Source organism: Electrona antarctica (assembly GCF_951216825.1).
Source record: "Electrona antarctica genome assembly, chromosome: 7".
In the NCBI taxonomy this organism is placed as follows: Eukaryota; Metazoa; Chordata; class Actinopteri; order Myctophiformes; family Myctophidae; genus Electrona; species Electrona antarctica.
Window position 1 is genome coordinate 28825151 of NC_136812.1, and position 15257 is coordinate 28840407.

General features: G+C 40.9%; 1 protein-coding gene across 2 annotated transcripts in view; it reads right to left on the minus strand.

Moving 5' to 3' along the window:
* Positions 1-15257, minus strand: part of ap1m3 (adaptor related protein complex 1 subunit mu 3) — a 45035-nt gene that overhangs the window by 29429 nt on the left and 349 nt on the right. The window contains exons 2-4 of one of the 2 annotated variants that reach the window (XM_079505810.1): positions 9600-9756; positions 7862-7929; positions 7047-7177 (exon numbers count right to left, since the gene is read on the minus strand). In XM_079505810.1, coding sequence (XP_079361936.1) covers positions 7047-7177; positions 7862-7929; positions 9600-9756 — 356 coding nt within the window. Of the gene's footprint in view, positions 1-7046; positions 7178-7861; positions 7930-8759; positions 8779-9599; positions 9757-15257 lie in introns of those variants that run through there. The other variant, XM_079505811.1, reaches the window with a different exon arrangement.

A 15257-nucleotide genomic window follows, 5' to 3' on the forward strand; every position in this document is an offset into this window, starting at 1 on the left:
AAAACTAATCTTTTGCAATAATCATTTTGCTTGCTCCATATTGGTGTGATCTCTCATTTTATTGAACTGGGCCCTGGTTGGTTATAGCCTGGTTTCTTGGCTCCTCACCACTTCGGCTGTGAAGTCCTCCCACAATTTAGAGGGGCCAGACTTAATCTGCCTAGGGCAATATGCATTGCAAAGGCAAATGAAGGCTGGCTATGCGAGGCTAGTTGAATGATGCCATTTATTGCACAACTAATCACTAGTGTAGTACCGCTTAAGTGCTTTGCTTGACGTGGCGAGAACACCGCCCCACTTTCTCCCATCCCCAAGTTTCTTTATCATCTAACAGTTCTGAAGAAGGGCGAAATACTTCAAATAATCCAAATTGAAACGGGGCAGAGAGGATTGCCAGGCTGCTCATACATGAACCCCCTCGTACTCTTTATTCTTCTCTTGTGTTTTTTGAGTGGTGCAACCACTCCAAGGAACAGCAATGTCCGTGTTAACCTATGTGTTAACACAGCCGACGCGAATCGCGTATCAATACGTTATCAATTAATCAAACGTCGGGTGCGAATCACGTATCAATACGTTTCAATCACTTTTTTATAGCATACTTCCATTCATCTTTTTACCCACCCGGACAATGAAGAACCATCGCCCTATCATTGCTGCTTAGTCCCGCTCACGTGATCAGAAAAAAAAAAAAAAAAAAAAAAAAAACCCTCCCCTCCTGAAAACAGGAGGGCGGGCCGCTTTACGTGTAGAAGCCAGTGTAATGGATGCGCCCATGCCGATTTAGTCGGTGTGTGAAAAGAATCAAATTTCACCTAACCTCGCCTCACCAGGCTTTCCACCTCGGACATTTGATTCCCCCCTCCCCTCCTGTTTCTCCAGGAGGAGGATCTTGCGAGGGGGTACATGCTCTCCTGTCTCTCGGAAAAAAACATGAACGCTGAACGGAACGCTGCCTAGACAAATATGCACCAGATCGGCATTGCAATGCATAGTCTGCAACACACATGGACAGATGCATGTTTCCTTCTTCATACTGTAGCGACCAAACGATCCCCGAGCCTACAATACTACGAACTAACCACAGTATCGAGGGGCCGCCACGACAAGACAGTGTTCCGTTGGTGGATCACGTATCGCCATGCAGAGCCGTCATAATCGGAGATCGCTCAGACGTGTGATCGTAACGCTTTTTTATTCATTATAATTGTAGTGATAAGACTACAATGAACGCGTCGGGGACGTAATCGACCCGGGTGTAATGTATAACGAACTTTTCCGCGACCTAAACCGTGGTGTTGTCATCTGTGGAAGTCATTTTTTCCTTCTCGTCGACATCACAGCCGGGTGACGCTTTTTTTCCCCTCCATCGCCCCCAAGCTGCATGCCCATAGCCTGGCTTGGCCAGCCTCATAGCGGGGATTCACTGAAGATTCTTCCCCGGAGGAAACATCAGTGAACCCTCGCTATGAGTCTGGCCGTGCCAGGCTAGCATGCCCAGGCATGTTCCCCTACACTAGCTTGAAAAACAAAATCAGCTGATGACAACGCGTCTCACCGTTATACTATAGTTCTGAACCGAACGGTGGAATGGGACTTTTTATAGCCGTAGGCCTACGGATCAAGACTTTTGCTGCCCAATGTGCCCATGACCCCCCCCCCCCCCCCCCCCCCCCCAATGTTACTGCGATCAAAACAATGAAAGCAGTGAGATAGATTAGGCGAGGCGGCAATCATCATCATCATCAAAAAGAAAGCATAGTTATGAAGGTTTATAGTCAGACATTGACAGGCAGATATAACAATAAACACAATAAATATGCTATACATCCTATACATCGAATGAAAGCCCTGAATGTGTACTTTTACGAGGAAAAGAGTAAACATTGATCCCATGTACAGTTTGTCATAAATTGGATACTGGGTGGATGCACATTGCGCCCACCAGATATAACTGCAGAGAAGACATGGACCCGAACTCAATATTCACAAAATAAGGCCTATAGCGACATATAAATACTATATACCGTATGAAACAGAAGACTCTCTGCTTTCATAAGAAAAAAACTTCTACTGTAGTAATAATAAAAATCACACCCATGTGAAGTGAGTGGTGCAACTCTGTCCCATATTCTGTTCTCTGCTTATTCAATACAGCTCGCTATATACGGACTGAGGCAGAAAGTCATGTAAACCTTTTATTTACAGTTTGGTGCAACTGTTCTCTACAGTTGCACCGCGCAACTATAAAGAACAGTTGCACCGCTCACTTCACAGGGGTGTGATTTTTATTATTACAGTAGAAGTTTACAGACCAAACTGTAAATAAAAGGTTTACATGACTTTCTGTCTCAGTCCGTATATAGCGAGCTGTAGTGAATAAGTACAGAACAGTTGCAACGCTCACTTCACAGGGGTGTGATTTTTATTATTACAGTAGAAGTTTACAGACCAAACTGTAAATAAAAGGTTTACATGACTTTCTGCCTCAGTCCGTATATAGCGAGCTGTATTGAATAAGCAGAGAACAGAATATGGGACAGAGTTGCACCACTCACTTCACATGGGTGTGATTTTTATTATTACTACAGTAGAAGTTTTTTTCTTATGAAAGCAGAGAGTCTTCTGTTTCATACGGTATATAGTATTTATATGTCGCTATAGGCCTTATTTTGTGAATATTGAGGAGTTCACGTCCATGTCTTCTCTGAAGTTATCTGGTGGGCACAAGCTGCATTCAATAACCAATTACTGTCTAACTGTAGATGGGATCAATGTTTACTGTTTTCCTCGTAAAAGTACACATTCAGGGCTTTCATTCGGTGTATAGGATGTATAGGATATTTATTGGGTTCAATTTTATATCTGCCTGTCAATGTCTCTGACTTTAAACCATCCATAACTCTGCTCGCTGTTCAAGATAACCACTTCCAGGCAAATGCAGGTGTTGCAAAAAGGTCAATATCTCCAGAATGGAACATGGTAAAATCAAAATGTATTTTTTTAATTGAAGTGGACAAGTTCAGCTTTCTTTTGATGTATGCGTGTGATTCTCGCTATAAGAGAACATTTTGCTGTGGGCCCCCGAACAAGGCCTTTGTGCAATGTTAAACGGTAGCAACATCCAAATAGGCCTGTCGAGATCTTGTAGCAATCATGGATGCACATTGCGCCCACCAGATATAACTGCAGAGAAGACATGGACCCGAACTCAATATTCACAAAATAAGGCCTATAGCGACATATAAATACTATATACCGTATGAAACAGAAGACTCTCTGCTTTCATAAGAAAAAAACTTCTACTGTAGTAATAATAAAAATCACACCCATGTGAAGTGAGTGGTGCAACTCTGTCCCATATTCTGTTCTCTGCTTATTCAATACAGCTCGCTATATACGGACTGAGGCAGAAAGTCATGTAAACCTTTTATTTACAGTTTGGTGCAACTGTTCTCTACAGTTGCACCGCGCAACTATAAAGAACAGTTGCACCGCTCACTTCACAGGGGTGTGATTTTTATTATTACAGTAGAAGTTTACAGACCAAACTGTAAATAAAAGGTTTACATGACTTTCTGTCTCAGTCCGTATATAGCGAGCTGTAGTGAATAAGTACAGAACAGTTGCAACGCTCACTTCACAGGGGTGTGATTTTTATTATTACAGTAGAAGTTTACAGACCAAACTGTAAATAAAAGGTTTACATGACTTTCTGCCTCAGTCCGTATATAGCGAGCTGTATTGAATAAGCAGAGAACAGAATATGGGACAGAGTTGCACCACTCACTTCACATGGGTGTGATTTTTATTATTACTACAGTAGAAGTTTTTTTCTTATGAAAGCAGAGAGTCTTCTGTTTCATACGGTATATAGTATTTATATGTCGCTATAGGCCTTATTTTGTGAATATTGAGGAGTTCACGTCCATGTCTTCTCTGAAGTTATCTGGTGGGCACAAGCTGCATTCAATAACCAATTACTGTCTAACTGTAGATGGGATCAATGTTTACTGTTTTCCTCGTAAAAGTACACATTCAGGGCTTTCATTCGGTGTATAGGATGTATAGGATATTTATTGGGTTCAATTTTATATCTGCCTGTCAATGTCTCTGACTTTAAACCATCCATAACTCTGCTCGCTGTTCAAGATAACCACTTCCAGGCAAATGCAGGTGTTGCAAAAAGGTCAATATCTCCAGAATGGAACATGGTAAAATCAAAATGTATTTTTTTAATTGAAGTGGACAAGTTCAGCTTTCTTTTGATGTATGCGTGTGATTCTCGCTATAAGAGAACATTTTGCTGTGGGCCCCCGAACAAGGCCTTTGTGCAATGTTAAACGGTAGCAACATCCAAATAGGCCTGTCGAGATCTTGTAGCAATCAAAGTGTTAATGTGACTATGAGTACCAGTAGGGGCAAAAGTGGCACTGTTGTGCCAGAAACAGAGAGAGAGAGATAGTGCTGCACTGTTGCCTGCTAATGAGAGCGAGAGAGAGAGAGAGAGAGAGAGAGAGAGAGAGAGAGAGAGAGAGAGAGAGAGAGAGTGGTGGGGGGGGGGGGTTGATGCTCGATGATTGATGAAAATATGTCTGTTTACAGAGTAAAGGCGGCCATGTCTTCCCGGCACCGCAAGCTTCTATTTTGAAGGAATCCCGGCGCTGATTGTGTTAACTGCAGTATCTGACTAAAAAAAAAACAGAGTGACACCCATAAAACTAGAGGGACCAATAACAACGATCTGGTTCCACCCACCTTTAAACAAATAAAGTAAATTCTCCTCCTACAGCACTGCCACCCAAGTGTGGAACATACTGACCACTTCCTTCAAAGATGCGGAACATTGGCTTCCTTTAAAATAGGCCTGACAATCCAGGGCCTGAAAAGGCCAAAGGGGTAGGTAAATATTCACTCCTTCTTTAGACAGGTGATCACCCCACCCACCTCCATTTTGAGGGGCGATCAATTGAGTGACAAAGAAACTGTCTTGGACCTTGAATCTAGTCAAGTACATTATTTTGCTATTTTTATTCCTAATACATATATATATATATATATATATATATATATATATATATATATATATATATATATATAATTAATATTTGACAGTTCTATTATTTTGCTACATGTTGTGATCCACACGTAATTGTACATTTTCAAATCTAAATAAGGCGTCACACTGACCAAGTCTCATTGTGTGCAAAGAAAACCCATTCAAAACACAGCAAGTGAGAGCTTTTTAGAAATGCTTGCTGTGTCAATCAGAACATAAGTCTGTTTCCTGTTGAGGTGCAATATTGTCCTCCAATGGTAACCATGCAAAGATGTTCTCCATAAACAAGTTGTTGATGGATTGATTGATTATTCCTCCCACCTACAGAGCCCTGAATACCTGTTGACATGCAGCAGAAGTCTAGGATTGCAGAGAGATGAAAGACAGCGACTAGTGGGCTGTGGTTGTTTTGTTTGGATTTTTGTTACGCTTTGCCCGATTCTCTACAGAAATGCTAATGAGACGATCCACGGGGTTGGAAGCAAATTGATAGATTAACATAACAATAGCAATCAAAACAAACATACACACACCGGCACACACCGGCAATAATGACTAGATACTGTACAGACTTGCACACACGTAGAAACATTGACACACACATGCACGCACACAGGCAAGATGTTTTTCACACAACGTCAAAAGAATAGATAGTTGGGGGGGGGGGGGGGGGGGGGAGCGAAAGACGACTTGTTATGTGTGTGAGTGTTTCTTTGGCAGTGAAGCAGTGCTTTTCTGTGTCAGTGTCTTGACCAGCTGACAGCGGCATTGAGAGTGTCAATAGGAGCCTGGCAATTATGGGCCCTATTCAGAGTGACCCCCAGACTATAAACAAACCTCACACACAGAAGAGCACCACACACACACACACAGTAAAATAAGTATACTCTGATAAAAGTAAAAGTTTGGGATTCAAAATGTACTAATTTATATATATATATATATATATATATATATATATATATATATATATATATATATATATATATATATATATATATATATATATATATATATATATATATATAGGATACGTCCCAGTTGCATCCATGCGATGTATTTTCGTTCTGAGTATTCATTCATATATACAGACAGACAGACTGACAGACAGACATACACACAGAAATATTAGCAACTAAAGTTTTCAATAATATTTTGCCTCTGAGATGTAGCGGAGTAACCTGACTCCGCTACTCTCTGCTGAACCCATCTGGCAGAGTCAGGTTAGTAGCGGAGTAGAAGTACTGATAATTGGAAATACTCAAGTAAAGAAATCCTCAAAATTGTACTTATGTACAGTATGTGTACTTAGTTACTTTATACCATTGATCTTAATGATAATAAAAAAAGGAAATTAATTCCCATGTAATGGTATGTATTTAAAAAGCAACACACAATATAGCCACAAATAAAGCATGCGTTACTGCAAGCTGACTTCAGTGAATGTTGAACCTATTCCCAGAACATGGCACGCCTCCTGGGAGCCAAAAGAAAAGTGAAACCACCTCTTGTTAGCTAATGAGCAAAAGCCCAGTGTACAAAGGTACATTGTTAACTTGAATCACCAGAGCCAGACTCACAGTGTTTGGTGAAAAAAAAGCAAATATAAAAACCTAGGACAGCAAAAAAAAAAAAAAAAAGGAAAATTGGCCCATATCATAACAGACTGTGTTGGAACTGAAGCTGGTTATCTACTTTAAGTGCATCTGGGAAGTGAACCCCAAAATTGCCACCCAACCCAAAAACCTGCAAAACACTAGATGGATTAATACCAGATAATAGAAGATTGCATTGGGGGGAGGGTTGGAAGGAGTGTGGAATGAAAAACAGGAACTGAGCAGCTCCTGTAGTGCATCGGCACAGAAACCAAACACAACAGCTGAATGCCGCAGGCTTGTGTAAAAATAAAGAGTGAGCTTCATTCATTTCAAACATTGGGATTTGACCCACAATAGTAATATAACCAGAGTGTCTCAAGTGTTCTTACTCCTGTAGGATCTTGCTATCGGTGGTCTGAGGGAAACCAAAGTCCATCACCTCGTCCATCAGCTCATACACTGTCACAAAGTTGTCACGGATGCTCTCCTCTTCCAACTCCTTAAAGTATTCTTTAAACACCTACAGGCACACACACACACAAATTTACATTACTTTTTGTAGCAGTTATCACTAGATTCTAAACATTGTCCTATTTAGACAAACTGCAGGGCACATGCGTAGGGTGAATTTGATTAGTTAACTCATTTATCACCAATTGCGCCTTTTGACTCCTATTTTCGTTAAAGTGTTTTCTAGGTGCAAAGCATGGCACACAGCGCAAAGAGGTTATATTAAATCTCTGAATTAGTTATGGGTGTGTTATGGGAACAAAATAAATTATCAGTGTCATCTCAAATTCCCTTGTGAAGCTAGTTGTGTCAATAGTGCATTGTTATTTAACGAAAGCGGCAAATCGTTGGAGATGACCAATTTTACGCTGAGGAATTGATCTCGTGTGTGTAGCCTAGGGCATTCACTTCTAGTCATTTTTACTAGTTTACTAGTAGACTACGCATTATGTAAAAATGTTTTCTTATCAACTAGTACCAACAAGGTCGACTAGTGGATTTACTAGTCGACTAGTTGAATAGTTGACTAGTTGCATAAAGCCCTAGTGTAGCCTAATGTGCGCTGGAGACCCAAATGGATATTTGCTACGTAGGCGCACATCTTAATCCAAATCATGTGTGGTAATATCTGTGCTCACTGAACTGGCTTCAGAAGATTCACACTTTGAATTAGGTATCAAATATACACACTCACCTGTACTATTTTATAGAGAAATGAGTACACCAGTGCAGCATTGGCATTCTTCTTAGTCATTGCTACCACTGAAAAAAAGACTGTTAGGAACTACAACAGTAAGTCTAGTAGTCGACTACAAGTGATATGTTAAAGTTTCAAAAGCACCCAAAAATACAATGGAGATGAGTGTTGAGTATCCCTCAAGATATCCCTGTGATTAATTAAAACATTGAAAGTTTCCCAAACACCACATTACCCTTGCATGTAACTGAGAACACAGCTAAGGGAATATAGAGTGGCTTGGAAGTCTAGTACACTGCATGGGGAATAACATTTTTTCACCAATGCACTGTTGAATTAATAATGATAAGGAACATTTTTAACTGTCCATCCTCCCGTCTGATAAGCTTTATTGATATCAAACCGGATCGCTGATTTCTATTCTTTTATTGTTCTTTTGGCTTGGCCTTTCCCTCTTTAGCGATCCTAGACCGGGTTGCGCAACCGCACTGCTGTCCACCTCCCATTATACAGGCTGACTAAAAAGCTGAATAACTCGAAATCTATGGAGCTCTCCGTGGTTTGGAATTGGATAAAATGCATGATGTTCGGAGATCTTTGCTGATTATCCGGTGGTTTAGATGGAAACATTGGCGCTTTCTAGAGCAAGGATGGCTAGCATTGACGCCATTTATGTGGGTCCAGCGTGTGCAGCATTGAAATGGCCTCGGCAGTCTGAGGTTGGCTGTGCGTCCAGCAGGTGGCAGTTTATGGGTTAACACACCATAGTAAATCTGTTAAATATTTCAACTTGATGTGTTGCATGATACACTGGATGTGATTATGTTTTCATAGTTATGTAAATTAACATGCCGGATTTTACTTTACACTCAGAAATCAACCTGTGGTAGGATACAGTAGAGGTTACTGTACTCAGAAATCAACCAGTGGTAGGATACAGTAGAGGTTACTGTACTCAGAAATCAACCAGTGGTAGGATACAGTAGAGGTTACTGTACTCAGAAATCAACCTGTGGTAGGATACAGTAGAGGTTACTGTACTCAGAAATCAACCTGTGGTAGGATACAGTAGAGGTTACTGTGAAATCAACCTGTGGTAGGATACAGTAGAGGTCACTGTACTCAGAAATCAACCTGTGGTAGGATACAGTAGAGGTTACTGTACTCAGAAATCAACCTGTGGTAGGATACAGTAGAGGTTACTGTACTCAGAAATCAACCAGTGGTAGGATACAGTAGAGGTTACTGTACTCAGAAATCAACCAGTGGTAGGATACAGTAGAGGTTACTGTGAAATCAACCTGTGGTAGGATACAGTAGAGGTTACTGTACTCAGAAATCAACCTGTGGTAGGATACAGTAGAGGTTACTGTGAAATCAACCTGTGGTAGGATACAGTAGAGGTTACTGTACTCAGAAATCAACCAGTGGTAGGATACAGTAGAGGTTACTGTACTCAGAAATCAACCAGTGGTAGGATACAGTAGAGGTTACTGTGAAATCAACCTGTGGTAGGATACAGTAGAGGTTACTGTACTCAGAAATCAACCTGTGGTAGGATACAGTAGAGGTTACTGTACTCAGAAATCAACCAGTGGTAGGATACAGTAGAGGTTACTGTACTGTGAAATCAACCTGTGGTAGGATACAGTAGAGGTTACTGTACTGTGAAATCAACCTGTGGTAGGATACAGTAGAGGTTACTGTACTCAGAAATCAACCAGTGGTAGGATACAGTAGAGGTTACTGTGCTTGATCCACAGGAAGTGGGAGGAGCCGTGGGTGACCAGCGGTGACATCTCAGCTTCCTCTTCTCTCATCATCAGGATGGGCAGGAAGTGATCAATCTCATTCATATCCATGTTCCCCATGTAGTTACGGCAGATCAGCACCTGAATGAAGAATTTTGTCATTGTTGGGTACTAGAAACCTTGTATGTCCAAATCCATTATTTGCCTATATTCAGTATCGCTTTCAGGTTTGGCCCAATAATTATATCCTTTTCACAGCAGCCATTTAAAGGGTGTTTCATTTGTGTTCCTGTGTGAAGTTCCAAGTATATATTCATTTGACATTCAAATCTGGTTGGCCGGTACAGGTAGTTAATTCTCAAGAGTAATAACTATAGAAAAGTGTGGTTGCCGCATTTTTCCTTGACTCCTTCACTCTCTTGAAAAGTAATTTGAAAATGTCTATAACGCTTGAATAGTTTGGTCTTCTGCCTCTGCAAGGGAATTTATGTCTTTATAAACGATTGTAAAACATAGATTGGACGTTACCAATTAGCTACTACAAACGTTATGCAAAGCTTGGCCAATCACAGCAGGAGTTAGGTAGGTTACTCCGGAAGAAGAATAAGAAAAAAGTGTCACAATAACTATAGTCTGTTTTCCCTTTGGGCAACCACTAATAAGAAGATTCAGACATGTAAACTTTAAGGCAAAGAAAAAAAAACATGGCAATACATACAGTACATGTACTGCGACACACGCATAACCAAAGTCAGAATTCAGGAGAATTGCCTTTTTTTCCAAACTCTCCTGAACACGACATTTTACATTGAAAGAATTTGTCCTCTGTGTAGAAATCCATATACGCCACATCTCCAGTAGCTAAAAAGTGTGGGGTTGCGACGTGTTGAGAGCTTGTATATCAGCTATTTTTGCAATTTCAGCCCCTGTCTCTCGGGGCACACACACACACACACACACACACACACACACACACGCGCACACACACGCTCCACACGGGTCACAGACAACAAAAGGAGGAGGAAATACAAAAAGAAAAGTAATCTGGGGAGAGAAAGGGATATGAACAGACGAGTGCTCAGCCTGTGATGGTGGGGGGGGGGGATCACAACAAGAAAAGATCAAAGGTCATTGGAGAAAGGAAGGTATATGGGAAGCCTTGTATTTAAAATGTCACACCACTGAGGGGTACTATCCTCACACTTCAGCGATTCTGTTGTATCTTCCTGGAACTCCATTTTAAAATTTAAATTTCCAGCAGGAAGTACTGAAAGCTACAGTATTGTCTGGGTAAATCTCTCTCTCTCCCCCTCTCTCTCTCCCCCTCTCTACACTCGCTTATTCCGAGTTTCAACAAGCAAATGCAACCACCACTAATAGTCATTGAAGAACTGCCTTACACAGTAGGCTAATCTAGTTATCCCTTCTACACAGCCATAATTAAACACATTTATGATGACAGGCAATGATGAGCTCCTCAAGCATGTACTCATTAACATTCATAATTTCTTTTGTTGCCGAGACGAATTTCAGCATGTTTTAAAGAGAATATAAAGTGAGATGAAGTTTTTGCCTCTTATCCCTTATACATTTTACTAAGAGACTAGTTCCAGGGACGAGCCGAGAGACAGGGGCTGAAATAACCTAAATTGCAAAAATAGCTGATCTACAAGCTCTCAACACTTCGCAACCCCACACTTTTTAGCTACTGGAGATGTAGCGTATGACATGGATTTCTACACAGAGGACAAATTCTTTCAATGTAAAATGTCGTGTTCAAGTTCAGGAGAGTTTGGAAAAAAGGCAATTCTCCTGAATTCTGATTTTGGGTATGACATGGAAAGGGATGTCATTTGCATTTATTTCACCATAGTAATTAAATGCTGCATTCAGACGGGTAAAAGGGCAAGTGCTCAAGCCCCCTTTGATGTCCATGTGTGACTAGTTCAGTATTTGCAACTAGAGATTGCAAGGCTATAAAGGAGATAAAACTACAGCTACTTCAATTCATTTGAGTGGACAAACTAAAATGTATAGATTTTATCCAGTAAACTATGCATCATAAAAGAGAGTTACTAAAAATACTTAGAGAATAGAGTCAAAAGCAATGTGTTGGCTGACAAACACACCCTTTGTTGTAATAGTGGTTTGACTCACCTTCAGAGGTCATTAGTAACTAATTACAAAAACAGATTCCTCAACAACTAACTATTAGCACTTTAGAGGGAAATTACAGTTTATTGATTTGGTATCTGCTGAAAATATCCTGTGTAGTTATTGTAATGTACATACAAATACAATATAATACATACAAAAATAAAGACTCTTCCCAACACAGATTGCATTTATGATGGTTTTCTGGAATTTTAGAAAGACTTTCAATAAAGATAGTTAATTGGACATACAGGCGAGGTGTTTACAATGATTAAAATGAAAATAAATGCTATATGCGATTGATCATATACACTAGTACAGTAAGTCAGTAAAGCCTATCCTCTATCTTATGTTAAGCAAGCTGCCTCAGCAAATAATCCATCTCCTGCACAACTACAAGTGCATCACTCAGCTAGCAAGTCCATTTGATCTGTGGTTCTACACCATCTTGCAATGTTGTCATGGACATATTTGTTATCTTATGCCCCCCTCAAAGATTTGGGGTTCCCCCCTCAAAGATTTGGGTGTCACCAATAGTAAAATGTTTATACCCTTGTCCCTTTCAGAGTTAAACTAGAAAAAGTGCCCTTCTGGGCACAGGTCTCCACCAGGAGGATAGGAGTGCGAGTGTGATGTTTGGCAAAATGTTTAGGAGCAATATAAACGTGTGTGTGCGTGTGCGTGCGTACATGCGTGCGTGTGTGTGACGTGGCTTGGCCTGTTGTAGCGCCACCATGAGGCTGATTTGAAAACTGTCAAGTGGCATTTCTTCCAAAGCCTAGTGGGAATATGCATGCACAGTTTCACCACAATCGGACGCTGCGTTGAGTAGTTGTGGCGATTTGTACAAAACGGGTACAAAGCGGGCTACTCCTGAAAAGTTTAGAAGCCAATCGTAGCCAATGAGGGTGGATTATGAGAAATCAAACAAACCAGTCTTGATCACATGACTATGGAGAGCATGTGTACCGATTTGCGTGAAATTTGGACAAAATCTGAAGGAGTAATATTAGAAAATGTGTTTTACATATGTCGGCCTCCTGGTGGCGCTATAAAGAGCAGATGTGAATAATTATTGGCAAAGGTATTTCCTTGGCCTCTAGGGAGTTGGCATACAAAGTTATCCACAGATCCGTGCAGTTAGAGGTAAAAACACTTTTCTGCCAGTTATAGCGCCACCATGTGGCTGAGTTGAAAATGTTCATGTGGCATTTCTTCCTCGGCCTAGTGGGAATGTGCGTGCACAATTTCACGGAAATCACACGATGTGTTCATGATTTGCAGCATTTTGTTTGAAACCGAGCACTCCGGCTTGCTTTGGAAGCCAATCTTAGCCAATCAGGATGGAGTCTGAGAAATCTGAAAGACCCGTTTCGTTGAATGGCTCTAGAGAGACTGTGTACCAATTTGCGTGATGTTTGGACAAAATCTGTAGGTGTACTGTCCAAAAACTTGTTTTGCACAAAGAGGCCTCCTGGTGGCGCTATAACAGGCCGTTCTGGAAATTTTGGGGCAGAGGTTCATCGTTGGCATCCAGGGAGTGTGTGTGCAAAATTTGGCATCGACTGGGTTAACGGTGCCGGAGATTAGCTGATCACAGACGGACGGACGGACGGACACACGGACGGACTGCAAAACATACTCTCTCCCCATGCCTTCGGCCTGGTGGAGACAATGAACACTGACGTTCTACTGTGCATGTCCCAGCATCACCCCTTAAAATCCGATGCACAAACAACTCATAATAACTATCCATAGAGGCACACGAAAACAAAACAAAAAAACAATTACAATAATTTTGTGTTATGCAAACTAACAGTCATTATTCACAGAGCATCAGGATATTTATGACACCCACTGGCATTTAAAATTGAGACATTTCATTAGCTGCTCTTATCCAGAGCAACTTACAAATAACGGTGTAAACTGCAAATGGTCAAGTAAAGAGTGCAAAGTAAACAACAAGGGGTGAGGCAGAGTCTGAAGAAGTGCGTTTTCAGACTGTGGTGAAAAATGGGGAGTGTGAGGGAGAGATCAGTCATTCCATTTAACTTGAATGTATCCATTCAAAGACCATGATAAAGAGCTAACAAAGATCTACAGTATAGCCGTTTATACAGGCCAAGGCCTTGTTATCTAAAATGCAGGCAGCACAAGGAGTCTGGAGGTCTCTTCAAAACTCCTAATAATTATATTTTCACTTCGAGCAAATACATTATGATATTAACAAAAACTCTTGCAGAGAAACATCCATTCATTGAACATTATGGAAGCCGCAGGACCACTGGGACCCTTGCAGAAAGCGATGTCATTACATTTCTCTATACTAGATAAATGAGTCTAATTAGGCTCAGTCAGGCTGCACATGACCAGCCATGGAGCATCTGTAGCCACTGTATGGGGTCCATGGGCTGTGCTGGGACGAAACTGAGCCATCGTGAGGGTTGAGGGAACAGGTCTGATTCTTTCCTACTAGTCCGGCAGTCGAGGTGGACGGGTGGGAAATTTGGTATATAGTCTTTTTTATTGGCCTAAAATATTGTCTATATACATACATTCATGAATCCACTTGCTGACTGGCTGAAAGTAATGATGCAATTACAAAACATGGGCTACATCATGGAAGAAATGTGTTTAATAAAACGAAATTAACTGCTAGGTCCTAAATTAACTTAATTAGCCTGTCACCGTCTCTGTCTCATGCTAGTCTTTCTTAATTTTACAGAGTATAGAGATCGACTACTATACAATCAGAATCAAATAACTCTGTAGGCCTATACAAGATCATTTCAGATTTCAGAGAGGGAGGGACATACTAAATTAACTGTTAACTACATTAAAACATTTCGCGGGGGCGAGTTGGTAAAGGGGCGAGTCGTTTGGTATTCGGATAATGTATGTACTCAGTACTGTACTATATTTTGTAGCCTATGTATGTGTAGTAGTAGGCCTAGGCCTACTATATGAGTGACAACATAAGAAAAGTAGTGAACCTTAATCAGCAGACATCCAGGCTATGGAGGCTAATCCACCACCCCTGGCACAGTGGCACCATATCCTCAAACACATGAGTCTTTTTTGCTTATTCATTCACATGAGAGAGAGCGAGGGTGGGTGGGGGGGGGGGGGGGGGTTACATTATATACAGCACATTAAAGAGCTTGGTTTATTAATATAATGTTAAAATAAGGATGTTGCAACCATTGCCAATACATGCAACTGTCAGTAACAAACTTTAAATGAATAGGACACAGAGAGGTCGCGTCGCGGCACAAGAACCGCCCAGTTTGTTCAGTCATATACATGCAGGCTACTGTAGCCTAGTTTAACAAGTTTGACAAGTTCTTTATCCATTCCTATTCTTCTCCCTCTCTACCATGTGTTACAGAAATCTCTGACCCGAAATTTACAAGTGTAGTAATAGGCTGCTACACGTGCCTGCATGCTGCACACACCATTCATTCACATAACGATATGTCATTATGTTC